The 19,675-nt window shown below is 38.2% G+C and overlaps 3 protein-coding genes across 8 annotated transcripts; 1 reads left to right on the forward strand and 2 right to left on the reverse strand.

Annotated features, from left to right (window-relative positions):
* Nucleotides 1-650: 650 nt before the first annotated feature.
* On the reverse strand, nt 651-5,258 carry LOC104449174 (MADS-box protein JOINTLESS). 2 transcript variants are annotated; one of them, XM_010063225.3, is made up of 9 exons: nt 5,109-5,258; nt 4,546-4,755; nt 2,770-2,851; nt 2,461-2,522; nt 2,256-2,355; nt 2,090-2,131; nt 1,827-1,868; nt 1,586-1,709; nt 651-972 (listed from the first exon to the last, which is right to left on the reverse strand). In XM_010063225.3, exons 2-8 carry the CDS (start codon nt 4,725-4,727, stop codon nt 1,587-1,589), a joined length of 633 nt encoding a protein of 210 aa, XP_010061527.2. In that variant the 5' UTR covers nt 4,728-4,755; nt 5,109-5,258; the 3' UTR covers nt 651-972; nt 1,586. The 2 variants fall into 2 exon arrangements, with proteins under 2 accessions (XP_010061527.2, XP_018732297.2); XM_018876752.2 differs by having other exon boundaries at nt 5,014-5,119.
* Nucleotides 5,259-15,562: 10,304 nt separating this feature from the next.
* On the reverse strand, nt 15,563-17,386 carry LOC104449173 (uncharacterized protein At5g64816). Of its 5 annotated transcripts, none has more exons than XM_039304091.1 (3): nt 17,217-17,386; nt 17,050-17,130; nt 15,563-16,129 (listed from the first exon to the last, which is right to left on the reverse strand). In XM_039304091.1, exon 3 carries the CDS (start codon nt 16,089-16,091, stop codon nt 15,708-15,710), a length of 384 nt encoding a protein of 127 aa, XP_039160025.1. In that variant the 5' UTR covers nt 16,092-16,129; nt 17,050-17,130; nt 17,217-17,386; the 3' UTR covers nt 15,563-15,707. The 5 variants fall into 5 exon arrangements, with proteins under 5 accessions (XP_039160025.1, XP_039160024.1, XP_039160026.1 ...); XM_039304090.1 differs by having other exon boundaries at nt 15,563-16,135; nt 17,217-17,385; XM_039304092.1 differs by lacking the exon at nt 17,050-17,130 and having other exon boundaries at nt 15,563-16,135.
* A 1,059-nt stretch (nt 17,387-18,445) lies between these two features.
* Nucleotides 18,446-19,675, forward strand: LOC120289931. The gene has a single exon (XM_039305334.1). The coding sequence runs from the start codon at nt 18,446-18,448 to the stop codon at nt 19,673-19,675; it is 1,230 nt and encodes a 409-aa protein (XP_039161268.1).

A 19,675-nucleotide genomic window follows, 5' to 3' on the forward strand; every position in this document is an offset into this window, starting at 1 on the left:
ACTATGGGATGGTATTTCATGTGCATGTATCACAAGCCGGTTTTTTTTTTTTTTTTTTTTTGTGGTCAGTCACAAGCCGATCGATTGTAAATAGAGAAACTCTTAAAAAGAGAAGCTCTAGATTTCTTTTACATATGAGATGTTACAAATGAAGGAGATGAGACACTTTTATAGACAAGTGCTTCTCATATTATAGCCATAGATCCTTAATTTTATGACATAAATTCAATATACTAACTATCTGCATTTATTATAGGGACACTCTTCCTCCAATTCCCTCTAAATCAAGAAGACAAATATAGACAGAGAATTATGGGACTTCACGAACGGTGGTGAAAGTAGACACCACATTAGGACTTCAGTTCTTACTACTACCGAATAGGCAGATATAGAATAAAAGAAATTTCAATTCTTGCTACTACCAAATAGGCAGATATAGAGTGAAAGGTGAGTTAAAAGTCCACAGCTAGATTGACACGCCTCACAACACATTCAACACAGAATAACCCAGTTTCCTCGATTGAGGACGGTGTTGGATTAGCGTATGTTTACAATATTATCTGCCCTTAATCTTAGAGAAGCTTACCCGCTCTGCTTGAATCATTTACAATCCTTTGTTCATAGGGAACCTTTGGACTATAACATATAGATTTTACTAATATTGCCATATACATATTTAATTAGTGAAACTTTTCTCCTGGATTCAACGGTACATTATTGTATCGATATTGGCTAGAGCAACTGAGCAAGAAAATATAGTACAAATTTTTTAAATGGAAAATCGTTACTGCAGTTTCATCAATATAAGAAGTTGCATCACCAACTAGCTATAGAATAGTTATTCACAATCGCGGGCTTCAATCCTTTATTGTTATTATTGAAGTCACATGCTTCGATACTTTATTGATTGCTTGCAGGAAAATGCACCAGTTGGCTGTCTCCTGTCCGAGACTTCAGCTTCGGAAAGGAAGCCTGCAAAATGATGGTTAGTGCAGAAAGGTTTCTCGAAATAGAAACCGAAGTGACATGGTTAGTGCAAAATAGAAAAAAAGAGGTGTTGGAATTTGTGATGATGATGAGTTGAATCGCAGACAATAGGCCGGTGATGGTCCTTCTCGGGCAGTCTACAAACCTACTCTACTGTAACTCACAGGCTTTGATTCTTTGGGAGAAACTAGCGTCCCCCCTTGTAATGATTTTCATAGTTGGGCCAAAAAAAAAAAAAAAAGAAAAAGAAGAAGAAGAAAGAACATCAATCGAAGTCGATTTTTATACACTGAACCACTATTTTTTCCAAAAATCATGTATAAATTACTTTGACAATACTATTTCTCCACGGAGAAACCTAAATCAAAAGCTATCCAGCCTAATAGCCGGACGCATTACCTAACCCCAATAATATCAGCTAATTATAACTTCAAAAATAAAAGCACTGGCTCCAAGAAGGGGCTAAAAATTGTTAAATTCTCCAAATATCAAAGTATCTAAAGGCAAACATAAAATCAATTAACACAAGAATAAATGAAGAGCATCAAGACATATCATGTATTCATTTTCAGTAAATCAGTTCTACTTGTTTGCTCACCCTAACTTGAGGGATTAGGACTATCGCCATCCAGAGGAGGAATGCTATTGCGGCTGATGTAAACGTCTTTAACCGACTCCGAGTTCACGGTCACTGATTTCTCTTGATGTAAAATCATCTTCATCTGCAATTTATCGAAATCAAATGACCCACCTTTCGACAGTGATAATTCTTTCTAAAGAGAGAGTGCATGGACATAAATTATTGACGACTAATATCAATTATCAGGAAGTAATCGTACTTCCTGTTTCAGTTGCTTGTTCTGTTTAATCAACTGTGCTTCCTGCAATTCCGGGAGGAAAAGTCTTCAAATCAACAGAATAGTCTTCATATTCATGATGACCTTCACCAAATCTTAAATCTTCATGAGTGCAGCTAATTGAATACGTACTTTAACGTTATGCAATGTTCACAGCATATGAAATTATTATTTGGACAGCCGACCTAATCGCGCAATGTTTATAATGAAAGATGCACACACAGGTCTAATTAGGGTGCATGAACCTTTCTCTGCAGTTTGTTGATCTCGTTCCATGTTTTCTCTTCCTGGAAAGAGATGAACGACCAAGATGAGGAGAGACAAAATAGTGAAACAAGAAGAAACACCCGCGAGGGACCACTTTTTTTGGTTCTTATGAAACCCAAAATGAAAAATATTTAAAGAAGAGACCTTATTCTTGATCACGAGGCTCAGTCCCGCCTCGAGTTTCTTCTCTAATTGGTCCAATTCCTCCACGTTTAACCCCTCCAGATCCTCTCCCTTCATCTGCCTGTAGAAGAAATGGGAAGTAAATCTAATTGATCCGCCAAAAGGAGGAAGAAGAAAAGGAAACATATATCGGACTCAAAAAAGCATGGAAAACATATGCATGCACCTCAGTTTATGAGCCCGATCATACACTTCCTCATGCAACATTTCCCGATTGGTGTTCTCTATCTAAGACAACAAAAACGAGCATGAAAAAAGGTTAAATCCTACATATGAAAATCGTTCCAATTCACTTATATCGGTATTTTGTATGTCAGTATTATACTTTAAAATAAAGAATGCAAGACTTGCGCATCTGAAGAGGAATATGTCAGTGTAATAGAATGACTTCCCCAGGAGGATATGTGTCTTGTTTCACGAAAATAAGGCACAAATTTAAGAGAACGTTGAAGGCATATCTAAGCAAGTGATTCACCTCGAGCGCAAGACATGGTTGAACCGATTTCTCAACTTTATTGGAGTGGAAACCATAATACCTCGTTAGCGTATCCTCCATTCTTCACAGAAAAAGGACCCAAAAAAAAAACCAAAGGAAGATTTAGAAAGTGAAAATGCTACTCAAAGTATATGCAGAACTCAACATCTTACTTATGTATATAGTGTCAAGATTTTCATCTATTACAATCAAACCCTCTTGTGGTGTGGGCTGCCAGGATGTGTTCCTTATTATAGCATGATAGCACACCTCGCATCCCTAATTTGGTACAGTATTTTCTTTTCTTCCCTACACCCGATAGTACCCTCTTTGAGTTTTACATCCCAAGGATCCCGAGATCTAGATAGAGCCTTTTAACATCATGCTTAGGACCATCATATCTAATGTTATAAGATGCAAGATTTTTGCTTATTTCAAACAAGCCAATAAACTTTTCCTTTTTGACCACTAAGCCGGTAAGTTTTGATTTTGTGTTCAATGAAGTTACTCATCTCGAGGGTCAACCATTAACCAACCCAATATCGAACATAGAAGATGATGCAGCCTTAAGTTGGCTGACCACATGTGATGTCTATAATAAGTTGAGTGACCGCAGGTGAACTTCAGGTAAAAAGTCTTCATAAGGTAATTGGCATTGCTTATGAACCTGAATCGGGTGAAACCAAGTGGAGGTCTAAATTGATTGATATTGAACAATTAGTGGATGAGTTTACAGTTAGGGGCGAGATGAACAAACCTGATAAAAAATCAACTTGGAGCTTATTGACCTAATTGTAAAAAAGAAAAGATTCAAAGTGCAGTGACCAACATCAAGATTTGTGTGTACAATGCACCGTATTATAATTGATGAAATTTCAGCATTGTCAAATTTATGTACATGCATCATTGTTGATGGGTGTCCAAAAAGAAAAAAGATATATGTTAATGGTATCCTTGGGTTAGGTTTTGTATATGTGACAGGTATTGCCTCAATAAACATGAGAAGATTAGGCCAAGACTAACTAGCTTGCAGTAGCGGGCATCGAAATATAGCAGAGGCAAGATATGAAAGTTGAGTAATAGGGCATGTTTGATAAAGTCTATACCAAGTACCAAGGGGTATATGTTGCTTGTTGTAAAATACGTGCTTGTAAAAGTGCTGAATGAGGATTGTAGAATCTTTAACAAAAGCATCTTGCCTTTAGTATAGTGCATGTTTGCTTTGTGTTCAGTATTGTAAATGTTTGTAGACTTACCCTACACAAAGCTCGGAGGAGAGAACACATAGATTCTGCCTCAAGTGTTCAGCACAAGAGAAAGAGACCGCAGCATCAAACTGTTGTAGATATATTTGCAGATTCCTTATGCTGACATTTCAAGAGTAAGACGGGACTCTCTCGGACTCTGTTCCTCTCTCCTTCTCCTTCTCCTCTTCCTCCTAATTCCTAACTCCTTTGGAAGTCCTGAATCTGAAATACGCTGGTGCTTTTCTCTCTAGTTGTTCTTTTGAAGTTTTCACCATGCGTGTCGTAAGATAATAGATCTCAACTTTCGATCTACATATTTTAGGTTTCTATACATTGTAACTTTTTGTGGAAATGCAACAAATTACGTGTGCCTATGACGGATCATGACCAAGACATATTGATCTCTCAAGACACAATCGGAGGACCAAAATATTCACATACACTGTATAACACCGCGAGCATACCTAAGGGATGCATATAATACGATGATGAAAAACTAGAGACTTATGAAGAATTAATTTTTGAATACCTGGAGCTGGAGAAATCATAGAGCTTGCCAGTGGCTGAGAAGACGATGAGGGACACGTCAGCATCACACAGAACGGAGAGCTCCTCGGCCTTCTTGATCAGCCCTCTTCTCCTCTTCGAGAATGTCACCTGCCTCGCCGTCAAGTTGTCTATCTTCTTTATCTTTATCTTCTCTTTCACCATCTTCCTTGAATCCCTTCTCAAATTTTTTCTATTTGTTGAAAAAGGAAGAAGAAGGAGAAGAAGAAGAAGAAATCAGACGAGACCCAGGTCAACAAACTAATAATAGTTACCTAGTGTAAGACATAATGAGGCCTAGAAATTGATAACGCGAGAGCAACAAAAAGATGTAGAGTCATATGGTGAAAGTTCTGTGAGATTAAGTCACCAGAAAACCCTAGAAAAACAGGAAACCAGTTCAGATCCATGAGCACAACGCACACTCGCACACACAAAAAGAAGAAAATACCCAGAAAATGCAAGTTAATTGAGGGAAGGAGTGAAGATCTGCGGGTTTAGTGATTCTTCTTGAATATTTTCTTCTTTTTATAAGTTGTGGTTTACCTTGTTCAGACGCCGAACCAGATGGTTTTTGTTTGTCTGATCACAGCCAAAAACAGAAGAAAGCCACCAGAGAGAGAGAGAGAGAGAGAGAGAGCGTGTTGGGCTTGAGAAAGGAAACCCGGTCTTCCCTTTTATAGCCAAAGAGGGATATCTTTATCATTTACATTTTGCCTAAGAAAGTTCAATAACTATCTTTCAGAACGGGGAGACCAGAATCAACGCAATTTAGGACCTTAACTTATTCATTTAAATATATTTCTTAGCCACATAATAGTGTGTTTTGAACTCTTTTAGCACCTATGAAGTATAAACTCTCTACTTATTTGTTCATTTTTATTTTATTTTGGTGAAGGGTAATTCTCCTTTAAGGACATGTGATCTCTCTGTCATTGTTTTATTCCCTACCGCTATCAAGTAAGTTCAAACTTGTTCTTCTTTTCTTTGTAAACAGACTAAGAAGAGAATATTAGAGCGCGAGCATTATGTTTCGGAGAAGGATTTCTAATTACATTTTGGATTACATAATTATCTATAAAAGTTGCCATACTTGAGATGACATCTTCGATAAGTTAGGCTTATCTATCTTTTACTTTTTTTTCCTAATTTTCATCACTTCTCTTCAAATTCCCCGACATATATGTATCAGCTCATTCTTTTTTTGATTAACTTCTATATAATCTCTCAACAAATTATTCCTCACGAGACTTATAATCATTTAATACGTAACGCGATACTTTTAAACTGTTTAAATGTTTTGATGTTTCATATAAGAATTACAATTACATGGGTGTAATTATGACAATTTATGATCGAAGGATCAACACTTGGACAAATTGTATGAACCTCCCCTCATTTCGAATTTAATTAAGGAGACTTGAAGTCCGTTCTACCGAATTTGTATGAAGGAGGATGTACAAATGCTATAACTTTGGCCCAAGTTACGAGCAAGAAGATTGGGCACGTCCATGCCATTGCGCATTTATTAGTTAGCCATCATTTCACTGCTTTGAATTATTCTATTCTATTTGTGGCTGGTTACCGTAACTATCTTACCTCAAAGCAACAGCTTATCATATCAAGTCAGAGTGTGGCCGTTTCAGGGTCACTTTTTTATCAGTCCACGTGGCTATGACAGAAAATAATTAATAGCACAAAAGGAGAAAAATATGAAATGTCAATCACAAGTAGATGCGATTGAGATGCTAACATAAAGAGATTGATAAAAAGATCTTTTCATTTATCAATTTTTATTAAATTATTTTTATAAGGTGTAATATTTTATAATATCTTTTTTTTAGTGAAAATCAACTCAATAATAGTACCTTTATACTTTTAATTTGTCACTAAATGTCCTATTTAAAAAAAGAAATTTATTATGTCCACATTCATGATTCTTTTTCAATTTGGGATAGTGACACAAATAGTTTTTGAATTTTGGTCCTATGTGCAATATGATTCTTGAATTTTATCAATATAGTCCCTTAAATTTAGTATAATTTGCAATGTCATTCTTAAATTTTTAATTAATTTAATGTGATTCCTGGACTTTTGGTGCAAATTCAGTTTAGTCTCTGTCAAAGTTCATAAACCATTTGTGTTATTTATCCTTTTAATTTTGTAAGTTCTTTGGTGTCGTTAAAAAATTTAAATCATTTTTTTGGTAGAAACTGCATAAGTGAACTTACATGAACACTAAAATCTGAATCAAACATGAACTAAAACCTACCTTGGAAACATATATACCGTTCAATTGTGAATTACATAGGTTGCACCTTTAAAATAAAACCTAGCTACATACTAATGCAATTTACATTAGTTTGTATCACCAAGCACGGTAGTCTAGTGATAAAAGGTTATACTGTCTTTCCATGAGGTTACAAGCTTGTGTGATGTCATGAACAAATCTCTAACTAGCTTGTGTCTTTTGTTACATTAAGGAGACATTCTGATTTCGGGCATGTCAGTAGAGCAACAACAACATATGTATATAATACAAGGTTTACTATGCTGGTCACCCCTTATGCCCTTTTATTTATTAAAAAAAATCACATAATTCGATATACATGTAATACTAAGGGTCACTTTATTATGAAAAGATAAAGCTAGTATTTGTAATAGTTACTGGGTACGATTCTGCTATTATTATAACTCTATTGTACCTTTAACTATCCTCCAAGTTGGTGAGTTATAGTAATACTAGATGAAGCCTTGGGACAAAAACAATTGATGGAGGAGCTTATATGGATTATTTAATACTAAATTGAAAAAAAAAGAAAAAGAATGCATTAGAAGTTCTAAAATCATGAAAAAGCCAATAAGTTCTAAAACTTCCAAAAACTACAATCAAGTTCTAATATTTGTCAAATTAATGCAATTAAGTCCTCCCATTAACTTCGTCTAATCTGACTAATGGAAAATGCTTATGTGCTTTTGTTTTCTCTATGTGACATGGCACTAATGTTATTAATATATGAAGCATGACACTACAAGGATGCTATTTTGGTCTAAATTCAAATTTGTTAACTTAAATCTGAGTTAAATAAGATTAAAAAGATAAAAAAAAAATGATAGTAAAAAAAAAAAAAAAAAAAAACCCAATGAAGAAGGTCCTATGGACCGCCGCACCATCACCAAATAGGGTTAGCCTTGACGATTAGTAGTCCTCGCTTATGGTTGACGAGGGTCATCAGCCATCATAGAGGCATTGGCGACCCTCGCCAATTGGTCATCTTCCCGGCTTCATTGGCCTTTTCTAGTGATGGTGGGACGGTGCACCCCACGGGAGAGATCTATCCTGTGGTTTTTGTTTCCCTTTATTTATTTTCATTAAATTTTACCCTTTTTAATCTAATTTAAATTGGATTTGGGTTTTAAAAAAAAATGGATCTTGACCAAAACATAGTCGTTTTAGTATTATGCTTAATGTTTTAGCAAGGTAATGACGTGCAAAAGAAGGAAACTAATAAAACAAAACATATTCTGTTAGTCAAGTTGGATAGAATTAATTGAAGGGCTCAATTGCACAAATTCAATTAGTTTTACTTTCTGAAAATTTTAAAACTCAATCGCATTTTTATGACAAGTTTTAAGATTTTTAGCGTACTTATCCAATAAAAAGAAGAAGGAAAAGGACACTAGAGCTATCATTATTTTTGTACGGTGCATACTTCAATGTTAAGATTTTTCAACAAATCACTTCAATGTCATTTTGGCAAAAAAGAGATCATGTAAGTATCAACTTCGATTTAAAATGCCAAAAATCCGAGTGCTGATAGTTTAACATTTTTCTGACCGACATAGCTCACCAGCATAGTGAGTCAGCACTAAGCGACATAAACGATGTCCTTTAACATATGATTTCCCCAGATTCAGCCTCTTCTTCGAACCCTGACCTCACAATAGATGATCTGGGGAAATTTTCAACGTCTTCCTCCGTAACCTCACTATTGTGGTTTTGTGGCAAAATTAGTAATTGAAACTTACAATAGAGGCCTGCTAGTTCATTTGTGTGATTTAATCTCACTGGAATTACAACTTTTTATAGTGGGATTTCTAGGATAAATAGTAACAAAGAGCCGAGAGAGATGATGGCAAGGTATAACTCATTGATGATAGTGATGACATCGCCGAGAGACACGATGGCAAGGTATACGATGGGAAAGAAGATGGGGTTGGCATTGGCAGAGAGGAGGAGGAGGAGGACATCGTCCTTGGAGAGGGGCGGAAGGGGAGGGAATCGACGGAGCGCTAGAGCTCGCGAAAGGGGACGTACAGGCTGAAGCAGGCGCCAATGAAGTGGTGGAGCTACGGTGAGAATAGGAGAAGATGAAATTGGTGATGTCGAGAGAGGGGAATGGGTTGCGCTTGCTGCAAAAAGTGGGGTTGGAGCTGTAGAAACAGTTTCTGGGGTCGATTTGGAGCGGGTTGGCTGCCATTGAAGATGAATCATCACTTTCTGAGAGCTTGAGCTTCAAGCCAAGCGATCTCTTATAAGATTAGAGAGGGAAATGAGAACGAAAGTGAATGAGTTACACATTGCTCAAGTTGGACTTTCCTTTCTATAAGAAAACTAAATAGACATTAAAATTTCATAAAGAAAAAAGCCACATCAAATGAGTTGTCGGAATTTTGTCACTCAAGGCACTTAAATGATTATTTTTTCATCAAAGCAGCATTTAGTGATCCGATAAAAAGTTTCAGTACTAAAATAAGTGACTTACGAAAGTCATGGTACTTTTAGTGTTTTACGAAGGATTTGTTTTTTCTTTAATATACACAAAAGCTAAAAGGAAAATTTAACTTATGCACGCAATATCTTATCTCATCTTATACGATATTGTAAAGTGAAACCCTCAAGAAATATGAATAAAGTTTGCCATGTGGCAATTTAATTAAGACTCCCAAGTGTTCCACAGCCAATCATAGAGTGACAGAAAAATGTGATGTGAAGACAGAAAGGACAAACAGTTTAAAATATTAGTTTTCTCAAAAAATGCTGTGCTGACTAATTAGCAATTCAAATCAATTTAAGCTGATTTAAAAAAAATAATAAGTTGATTTTTTAAAGGCAATAACGCTTAGATTACGATTTAGGCAAGCAACCAAACTTAAGTAAGCCAACTTACTTTGATCTATAAAAAGTAGAAGCATTAGGAAGATTCCGTCAAAAATTACTTAATAAAAAATTTAAGCAAACGAAAGTTAACTACCGCATCAGTATGTGATGGAACCAAGGCTAAAAAATAATCATCTCAATTGACATGAGTACGAAATAAAGTAGCTATCGTTTACTAATTATATTATAATTGAATAGGGAAAGGTGTTAAAAAAGTTCTAAATTTATTATATCGGTACCAATTTAATTCTAAATCTTTTGATTCAATGACAATTTATTCCTACACCCTTTCACTTGGTGTCAATTCAGTCCTTTCGGCTAATTTTAGCCAAATATTGTTGAAGTCGATACCGACTTGTTTACAAGGCACCGCTAGCGTTAACATGAATAATTTTTAATTATATTTTAATGATTTTACGATTTCTTTTTCTTTTTTTCTCTCTCTTTCCTTTCTTCTTCCTTTTGTCGACCATTGGCCATGGCCATGCGGGCTGGCCTCGCCTAACCATAGCATAGGCAAAGATGATGCCCGACAATGTTGCCTTGGCCTGGCAAGGCAAACCTTTGACAGGTCCCGCCACAACCAAGCGAGGCTAGCCCACCTAGCAATCGCTTATGGTCGGTGACTAATCATCAGCAAAAAAAGAAAGAAATGAGAGAAACAAAAATGGAAAAATATTTAAAATTGTCCATGTCAAAGCCAGTAGTGCTACATAAGCTGGTCAGCATCCACGTTATCAATATCCGGTCAAAATTAGCCGAAAGAACTGAATTTGCACTAAGTCAAAAAGTTTAGGACTAAACTAGCACCAACGAAATAAATTTAGGACTTTTCTGACGCTTTTCCCTATTAAATGAAATTATCTTTATCTCAATTTAGGACGGATACCCTTTTCGTATACCGCCATATTAATATTTGGATGTCTAACAAATTGTATGCATCTATATTAACATGACAATAGCTGTTAGAAAATTTTGCAAGGAAAATTACTTGATCGGTCATAAACTTATTTTATGGATATTGATTTAGTCTCAAATTATTGCCAATTTAATCCTATATCTTTACAAGAAATTCCAAGGTAGTTCTTCTGGTCAATTTTTTTCAAAAATCACTTGGCGACAATTCAGTTATCACTAGCCGTCTTACATGACACACTGCAATATTGGTGATTTTCGATAAATAAAAAATGACTGAAAGAACTACAATAAAATTTAACGTAAAGGGTTAAAACTAAATTAGTAAAATTAGAAAATCTAGAGCTGAATTAGTTTCGATACGATAAGTTTAGAATTTGTTGAACAATTTCTATCAATCTATTAAAAGTACCAAATTAAAGACAATCGTAATCACTTTTCAACCTTACGTGGCACAGTTTTTATTCTAGTTTTTAGCAACAATATGTATATCACGTGGTGGGGCCACAATTTTTAATGCAAAATAACTTTGAGAAATTTTGAAGAACAAATTCTTCACAAAAGCTACAATTATGAAAACATTCAGTTCAAATTTTGCAGGGCATTTAATAGGCACTGAGGCTGCACTTAGTCTCGTTCGAATTCAGACTGAAATAAGATAAGATAAAAGGAGATTTGAAATCTTTTACATATCCTCGAATTGTTAAAATATCCAATCGTATATTTAGTGCAACTTAAGATAGGATTTGGAATCTTTCAAAAAAATCTTTACTAATTTTTAAAAATCAGCAACTAAATATAAGATTTGAAAATCCTTGAACATCCTTCTCATATGAAAAACTTTAAAAATCTTTGAAAATTCCATCTCTGACTTTGCTTCGGTAGTACGTGAGACTCAAACCCTCTTGTTAATCGACACGAGTTCATGTAATTTTGGGACGACCTCGTGAACAGTAGGAGGCACTTCATGTGGGTCGTACGGCCGAACTCCATTGCCGAAGAAAGCGGCTAAGAGAGGCAATAGCAGAGAAGGTGTGCGTCATGGGTTGGGCTCGCGAGAGGAGGTTCTGCACCACTGTGCCGTTGCAACATTCTTGATGCTGGAACTCGACGCTCAAGAGCGTGGTTGCCAAGAATCTAATGGTGTGCTGGATGTTCGTCGTCGACCGGCAGGTGAACAACCGGACCGTGAGTCATGCATGAAAGCTTAGGCTCAATGTGAAGGACGTATGCCTCTAGGGTGGAAAAGATGATCTATGCAAGCCTAGCACGACAATCGTCTTTGGGCCCCTTTTCTCCTTCATTCATTGGAACACAATCGCCGGCCGACAGTGATGATTGGAGTGGCGGAGGTGACGGCAATCGTGCGGTTGTCAAAAGTGATAATGATCGGTGAATTTGGTGGTGGTCCTTGGGCGGGCATGTTGGCGAAGCAATATATGATGTGTCACTTTATCACTATCTTAAAAGATAAAATATGAATTTTTTAGTCAATTTTTAAATTTTATATCCAATCCAAGTTTATCCCACCTCCTAAATCAGATTTCTTATCTGACATTTTATCCTATGTGTCTGGATTTATCCAATCCAAAGAATGTCACTAAACACCTAATAGAATAATTTATCATCCTATCCAGACTTAAATCTAAGCCACCAAACACAGCCCTATATGTAAACACACATGGAATAATTGTTCAAAAATTCTAAACTTATATTATGGCAATCTATTCAATCATAAACTTTTTAATTATACCATTTCAATCCTAAAACTTTTGTCGATTTGCCAATATAGTCATTTCGATCAATTTTAACCGAAAATGGAGAACGTAGACGTCAGTATTTCTATATAGCACAAACGGGGCTAACGTGGATAATTTTTTAAATTTTTAATTTCTGCTTTATTTTTTGTTTTACAATTAAGGGGCCCATGCCCTCATCGGTCGTGGGCGGCAAGGCTATTGGCCCTTAACAGTTAAAAAAGAAAGAAAAAATGTAAAAATGTAAAAAATGTTTATATGAGCACTGATTATATCATGTGAAACGGTCGGCGTCCACCTCAACAATTCCCAAATAGTTTGAGACTAAATCGAGTGCTATATAATAGATTTATGACTTATTGGACAATCTTCCTCACATGCACACTGAATTTCAATTTCGAGATGTTGGTGCAGCATTACACGTCTTTCCAAATACACACATTGTGACTTCACACCTCACAGCACGAGCATGAATGTCCTATCCTGCATGAAGCTGATCATGTTAGCATCTCAAAGCCACTTCTCAATCATTGATACATGTGAAATACGAAATGCATCGACGTCCGAAATAGGTCAACACATCGATCAATGAAAACATGGTACGGGAGGCGGGGGGGGCATCCTCGGCCGTGCTCCCGAAACGACTAAAGTGGTCCGAGGACCCCTATCTTATTCAATGTTCCTTTTGAGTCCGCGGCACATTCTATTCGAGATTCTAGATACCTATTGACACTTGTTGCTTTTATTGTTCTCGAAACGACCGAGACGTTCCACGTACTTTAGCTTGCTCAGCATCCTGCGAACCCCCGAAAGTTGTTATCCTCTATCGTGCTCGATTCGACCGAAACGTTCCACGTACCTCTCGGCTTATTCACCGCCCTTTTGAAAAGACTTGATGGGAAAATCTTTTGATACGCCTTCCTCGAATGCCCCCTTATCTTCCAATCATAAAACATGGATAGGAGGATTACATTCTGAAAAAGGTCTTCTTCCGATGGTCCAAAAAGGAGCTTCGGCCTTCTTGGTTGTCTACATATCATTGGCCTCTTGCCTTGGCCTCTTGCTCCTTTCCTTGGGTTATGTCCTTTTCAAAATCAATTCGTGGATAGATTTTGATGCGACTGTTCAAGTTGTTCCGTTGGTTTAATCCGTTTTCGAATGCTGGAAAAACAAGATTGTTTGATTAAATCTACTATACTTAAGTACCAAATACAAAGGGAATAAAGAAACAACGATTTGCAATAATCATATTAGCAATCGGCTAATGTATTGGTCCAAAAGAAGATTCCTTGATTCAAGCCTTCTCAATCATGACACAACTAAGGTTCACATGTCCGGATGGGGTCGAATTTGAATATTCTGGTCACGATCAAGCCCATCTTTGCACCCCATTGGTTCCGGCTTCTTTCACTTTCTTGGTAAGTTTTTTGCCTTTGAAACCATTGTTTGCTTGGCATTAGTCTAGTGCAAAAAATTCCGCCATGATCCCAAATATTATCTGAATTTTTAAAATTTATAATATATATATGTTGTTCTAATTATCAATATTTATACATAACGAAAGTTTCAGATATCTTGAGTTAGAGGGGAAAAAAATCAAAGTGCGAGAATCGCAAATTAATAAGTAAAACGCAAAATGTAAAAAATCAATCGAGATCTGTATTTTTGGATTTGGAGCTAGTTCTGTGTTGTCGCGTGACGGGCACCCTCCGATGGAGAATAGTTAGAGAATGCCTTGAGAAGCTCGTCAAAGATTCAAGGAGCTCTCGCGTACAAAGCTGCTAGAAATGAGGCCTAAAAGATGGCCAATCCATGCCTCAGCTTAAAGTAGGCCCATAAAATGCCTACTTTCCATTGGGAACTTCCAAATAGGTCCAAGCCTCAATTGCAAATCTGAAACTCTGTTATCAATTTAGAAATAATTCGAGTGAACTACTCAAAAGATGCATAATCTCTCTCTGAAGCTAGGGGTTGGTTTCCATTTGGGGGTGAGACGTAATGTTTATCTAATTTGGGGAACTATCATTTCCTTGTTACTCTCAATTCGACATTTAAATCAAAATAAGAATCCAACAAGAAGATTTACTTGGGTACAATTTACTATCAACAACAGGGTCATACTAACAAGCACTTTGGGAGCATCTATTAAGCATATTCTTTACTTTTTGACCATTTCATTAAAAAAAAATTGAAGAAACCAAGAGATCAATTATTGCCATAAAAACCTTCAAATAGATTACGATTTCGCTGTCGAACAGGGTATTTCGGAGATAAATGAGTGACGGTATCCACGTCGTGCATAATGTCATAACTTCAAGCCATGTTGCGATAGAATGCCTTGCCAACTTGTTTCTCGAGCATAACAACATCATGTATATAAACTTCCTAAATTGCAATATACAGGTAGAAGAACATAGGCATGTGACGTGACCGTATCCTCCGTTCCATAGATACAACCCGATATCGAATCTCGGGGAGGGTGGGATAGCGGTTAGCTCATCCCAATTCATTCGGGATGGGCTGCCCTCTCTCCCTCGTCGTATAAAAGGATGAAAGGTAAGAACATAGGCATCGTTCGAGCAAATAGGTATCTCAATTTCTGCCAATATTCTTTATTACTTTCCTTGAAATCATAAAATTGTTCCGGTTAGCAATCTCGGTGTAATCATTCATAAACAAGAAGGCATCATATGAAATTTCAAACTATGGGATCTTTCAGCAATTACACATTTAAATTGTCCCAAATTAGGTCAAACGGTTAATAGCAGATCTAGTCAAGCCTCCGAAAACGAGCATCGTGTAAGGGCACTAGAGAGAGTGGTAACGTAAGAGTAACAGGCCCAGTCGTGTGTTATTGGAATGCTGGTTCCAACACATCTGAGAACCTGATAGCTTCTCCTATCAAAGAACTCAAGACTTCTCGAGAAATCTCCAGATTTCTCGAATATCCTTGAGTTCTTGATTTATATGGATAGGGGGTATGGATAGAGGGGCCCAAGCGAGCCACACTGTCATCCCAATAAGATCAGCATTTCACAAAGCACCTAGAGGAGTTCAGCAAGAACACCAAGAAAATCCGTGGAATGATGAGGGGCTAAAACCAGAGTGTACTCCAGGAAATCCAAGATGAAACAAATTGGTCATCTAGTAGAAACCACACAAGAAAATGCCAACACCACGAGAATAGTGGTGGATACTTGTAGACAACTCAGCCGTCATGGAACAAAACATAATTTATGACAAACAATCTATTGCAGAAAAAGATCGAAGAAACATTTGCACAAGTAATAAAGAGGGTACAGTATAAAACTACTAAGATGCATCAGAGGAATTCGAGAGCCTCAGGCACTCGCTCTGGCACCTCCTAAGACAAATATCATTCCAATTGGGCACTTGATGTTGATTAACACACACAGTTCTTGCACATGCATCAGCACATGCATCAAGCTGGGATACACCACAAACAGTGACACAAGTATCAGGAGTTGGGTCTTTGGAAAATGAGCCGACCTTCTTCAGCATCCTCTTTGAAGTGCAGACCCTCTCGCAGACAAATATCTCTTCAGAACTCTTTTCTCGCCCTCTCACGCTCTTCAATCTCTGTTCCTCGGCTCGCCTTTTCCTTATCCTCCAAGCTTGCCCACCGACAATGGCAGGTATCACAGCTCCAAGCAAAGGCCACCACACTTCCACCATCACTGCTTTTCTCTATAATTTCCTTAACTCAATGTAGTCTACACCTATCAAAACATATTCATCATATAAGCAGAATATAGATAACTTGCTCAATTTATCTCCATATTTCCCCAATTCCCATCTCATTGTAAAAAACGAAAAAATAATTGGCCTCTTCTTCTTGAAGCTATCTTACTGATATACAACCTTGACATTCCGATATCGAATCAGTTGGAACTACAGAGGCTACATATAAATCCTACCAACAAGATATACAAGGATACTGGAACTCGACTCTTCACATCCACAATACAACGTATCAAATCTATGCACATAAAAAATAAACAAAAGCCTACCATTCACGCTTTAATACTCAATTTCGCATCCAATAAGAGTCATTTGCAATTATGCATAACAGGTGAAGCTATCAGAAATACAAAGAATAGAATGTGCTCGAAACAAAAAAGGGGAGACAAAGAAGTTTCTTTTGACATCAAATACAAACCATGCACCAAAAAGATGCAACAAGAAGTTGTAGCGGTTTTATAGCTGAGGCAGTGTACTTTACTTTCCAAGCCACTTAAAGAGCATTCCAGATGCATAACCAACCACTACGATGAGAAACCTCCAAAAGAACAGCATCCCATTGAATTCATAATGACCTTGGAGACTAAGATTCAACAGGGAAGCGTGGCAAATGGAATTTTAACTAGAGATTAGGGAACAGCATCCAACGGTAGGCTCGAATGGACAACTTAATCAGGTCATGCTGCCGTGCCGTAATCATACCGCACCGAAACAGGAGTGCCAAATGGGTTCGGCTAATGCGAAAAGCGTCGGAGTTCCCGAACAACGACTTCAGCAAAGTGTTTAGCACAGTTAGCAAATGCGTCCCCACGGATTAGCTTGGCGCAACGAAACGCTATGCAAATCCACACTAGGCGGACGAACTTCGAATCGCACGTCGCGAGGGATTCACCTGCACATTTTAGAGAGGACCGCGGCAGAGCGCGGACGCCTCCGGCGACGGCGAGAAGGGCTCGGGCGGCGAAAAAGGTCCCTGCGACGAGACACGATTCCGATACGGGACTCCGATGAGAACGAGACGCAAGCGCAGGGGAAGAAGAAAAGACGGACTCCTCGAACCTGGAAAGTCGCGGGCCACGGCGAGTGGAAGCGGGTCGGGGCGGCGGCGGCCGCCGGCGATTCACGCCCCCGTCGCCGGCGAGGCGATCGGCAAGCGAGAGAACAGCGGTAGCGCTAGAGAGGGAGTGCGCGAGTGTTAGGGTTCTGAGGGAGTGAAATGAAAGAGGGCAGAGGAGAACCTGAAGGCTGAGAGCGGTTTAGACGGGCCGGTTTAATCCGGTTTTTCACACGATTTGAACCGACCGGTCGAACCGAAAACTATCAATGGGCGCAAAATTGGAATCATGTTCACATTTTCTCCTCTTTATATATGTGACTTTTTGCAATTGGGATCTCAATTTTTATTTTTTTGGGCGCAATCTAATCTTTCCCATGATTGTTAACATATATAATCGCATTGATGCGATCAAATTAAAAATAGATAAGAACATTAGAAAGTTTCAAACCCACAACTCATGTCGTCATATCTTATTGTCTTGAAGATAAAAAAGAAGGACAGGTTAAAACGATTTTGACTCAATTAATTTATTTGCAAGTCATTCCAATTTACAAGATTTCAAGTGCAGCCCGTTGCCCCTATCAATGGTTTTAAAGGAGGTTGGCTAGTTTTGACTTAATTATGAAAGTTTAATTGTATAGGATTTGGCTTTTTGTTTTTTTAATTATCCCAAATTCTGCGTCAATGCACTGTGAATTTTTCAACTTGAAAACACTTATAACTTCCACCTCATATAATGTTTGACAAAAAGGAACCAAAGACTTGCTTTTTCTCTCGATATGCAGAGATACCCCCTACCGCCATGGTAGACTGTAGTTTTTCACGCCTTGTTCCCTCAATTTCACTACTTACTACCCTCTAATTTCATCTTCCTTCTGAAATCCTCCTTACTCGGCCCCCCATGGATCATCCAGTTGCTGAATTGTGGCAGAATCCCCTTCTTCTACATCCTTTCCGTTGAATCTGCGGATACGTTCTCTGTACGACATAATCCTTCTCCTGCGGTTCGTCTATCAGCATGCATGCCTCCGATTCTCCACTTGCAGCAATGGGTTGGCTCTTTGCACTAATTCGGTAGGTAAGGCTTCTACCTTCTGAGGCTTATCTGCTCATTTTACTTTCGATGATTGATTATGGGATAGAGGGGACTTGCTGTTGAGTGTTGCATTGGGGAGACTAGCTACAGCTCCGTATCCAGTTCTTTTAAGGAATTACTTGTCCGATAATCCCAATGGATGCGCATGCACAAGACGAGTCGGTACGACTAGATGCCCTGTGTCAACGACTTGGTCGATTATGCTCTGAAAAGGAAATTGAAATTTGGGATGAACCACCACATCCGCAGGGATTACAAGACTGTCGACTTACCTTAATTGGCAGCATAGTCTCCAACCCTACTGTTAATCTGCCAACTTTTCAGGGCACCATGACCAGAGCATGGAGGACCGAGCATGTCCATATATCTCAGAGAGGAAACGGCCTGTATATTGCTAAGTTTCAGTTAGAAAAAGAGAAACAAAGAATAGCTGATGGTGGTCCTTGGTTGTTTTCAGGACACCTAGTTATCTTTAAACAATGGCTGCCTAATACACCTCTGCACTGGTATGATTTTACCTGCTGCGCTTTCTGGGTTCACGTATATGGTTTACCTTTGGAATGGAGCACTGAACAGCTCCTTCGCCGAGCCGTGCAACAGATTGGTTCAGTTGTTGCTGTTGACTCCACTATATCCGACGGATCAACCATCAGAAATTGCAGAGTTAGAATAGAGATCGCTCTAGCCAATCCCCTGAAGACAGGAAAGCTAATTAGAATAGCTGGGAAAACCTTTTGGCTTGATTTTAAATACGAACGCTTGCCTCCCTTTTGTTATTCATGCGGCAGAATCGGCCACTATGCGATGTATTGCCCAGACTTTCCTTATGATGAAGCCTTACTAGAGGGAAATAGCAAAATGGCTTATGGTCATTGGCTCCGTGCTGACGTGAAGGAACATAGTCCTTACTGGAAAGCATTCTATAATCCACAGGAATTAGCTCAGCAGATGGATGATAAGGTACCTGAAACTCCCCCTGATATGCAGCAACAACTTCCTTTACTACCTCCACCTGAATATCCCACTCGAGCACAAGAAGCGATGAATCCACAGCCAGCAAATCTCTCGGTTGTAGCACCGGAAGTTCAGTATACCACTGACTTGGTACCTGCTTCGACGAAGTTAAAGGCAGTTCAATCTACATCTACGGAAAAGACAAAGCATATACAACGGAACTCACTCAGAAATCTCAGCACAGGGGGTACTTCTAAGAAGCAGCGGCGATTTTCCCCTTATGAGATGCGACATTTACCCGATCCAGACTTTGATGGCACCCAACTGATGGACAATCCAGTGTATTCAGCAGACGAAATAGAACAATGGGCGACGGTGGCTGGCCCTCAACAGCCACCCAAAACCAAATGA

Source organism: Eucalyptus grandis, chromosome 11 (assembly GCF_016545825.1).
Source record: "Eucalyptus grandis isolate ANBG69807.140 chromosome 11, ASM1654582v1, whole genome shotgun sequence".
Lineage (NCBI taxonomy): Eukaryota > Viridiplantae > Streptophyta > Magnoliopsida > Myrtales > Myrtaceae > Eucalyptus > Eucalyptus grandis.

Excerpts from the sequence above, each read along its gene's own strand:
- LOC104449174 (XM_010063225.3), bottom strand. The coding sequence starts at position 4,727 with ATGGTGAAAGAGAAGATAAAGATAAAGAAGATAGACAACTTGACGGCG. Across the intron at positions 2,523-2,769 it reads AACCATGTCTTGCGCTCGAG|ATAGAGAACACCAATCGGGA; the intron begins GTGAATCACTTG and ends TTGTTGTCTTAG. Across the intron at positions 2,356-2,460 it reads GATCGGGCTCATAAACTGAG|GCAGATGAAGGGAGAGGATC; the intron begins GTGCATGCATAT and ends TTTCTTCTACAG.
- LOC104449173 (XM_039304092.1), bottom strand. The coding sequence starts at position 16,091 with ATGGTGGAAGTGTGGTGGCCTTTGCTTGGAGCTGTGATACCTGCCATT.
- LOC120289931 (XM_039305334.1), top strand. The coding sequence starts at position 18,446 with ATGGATGCGCATGCACAAGACGAGTCGGTACGACTAGATGCCCTGTGT.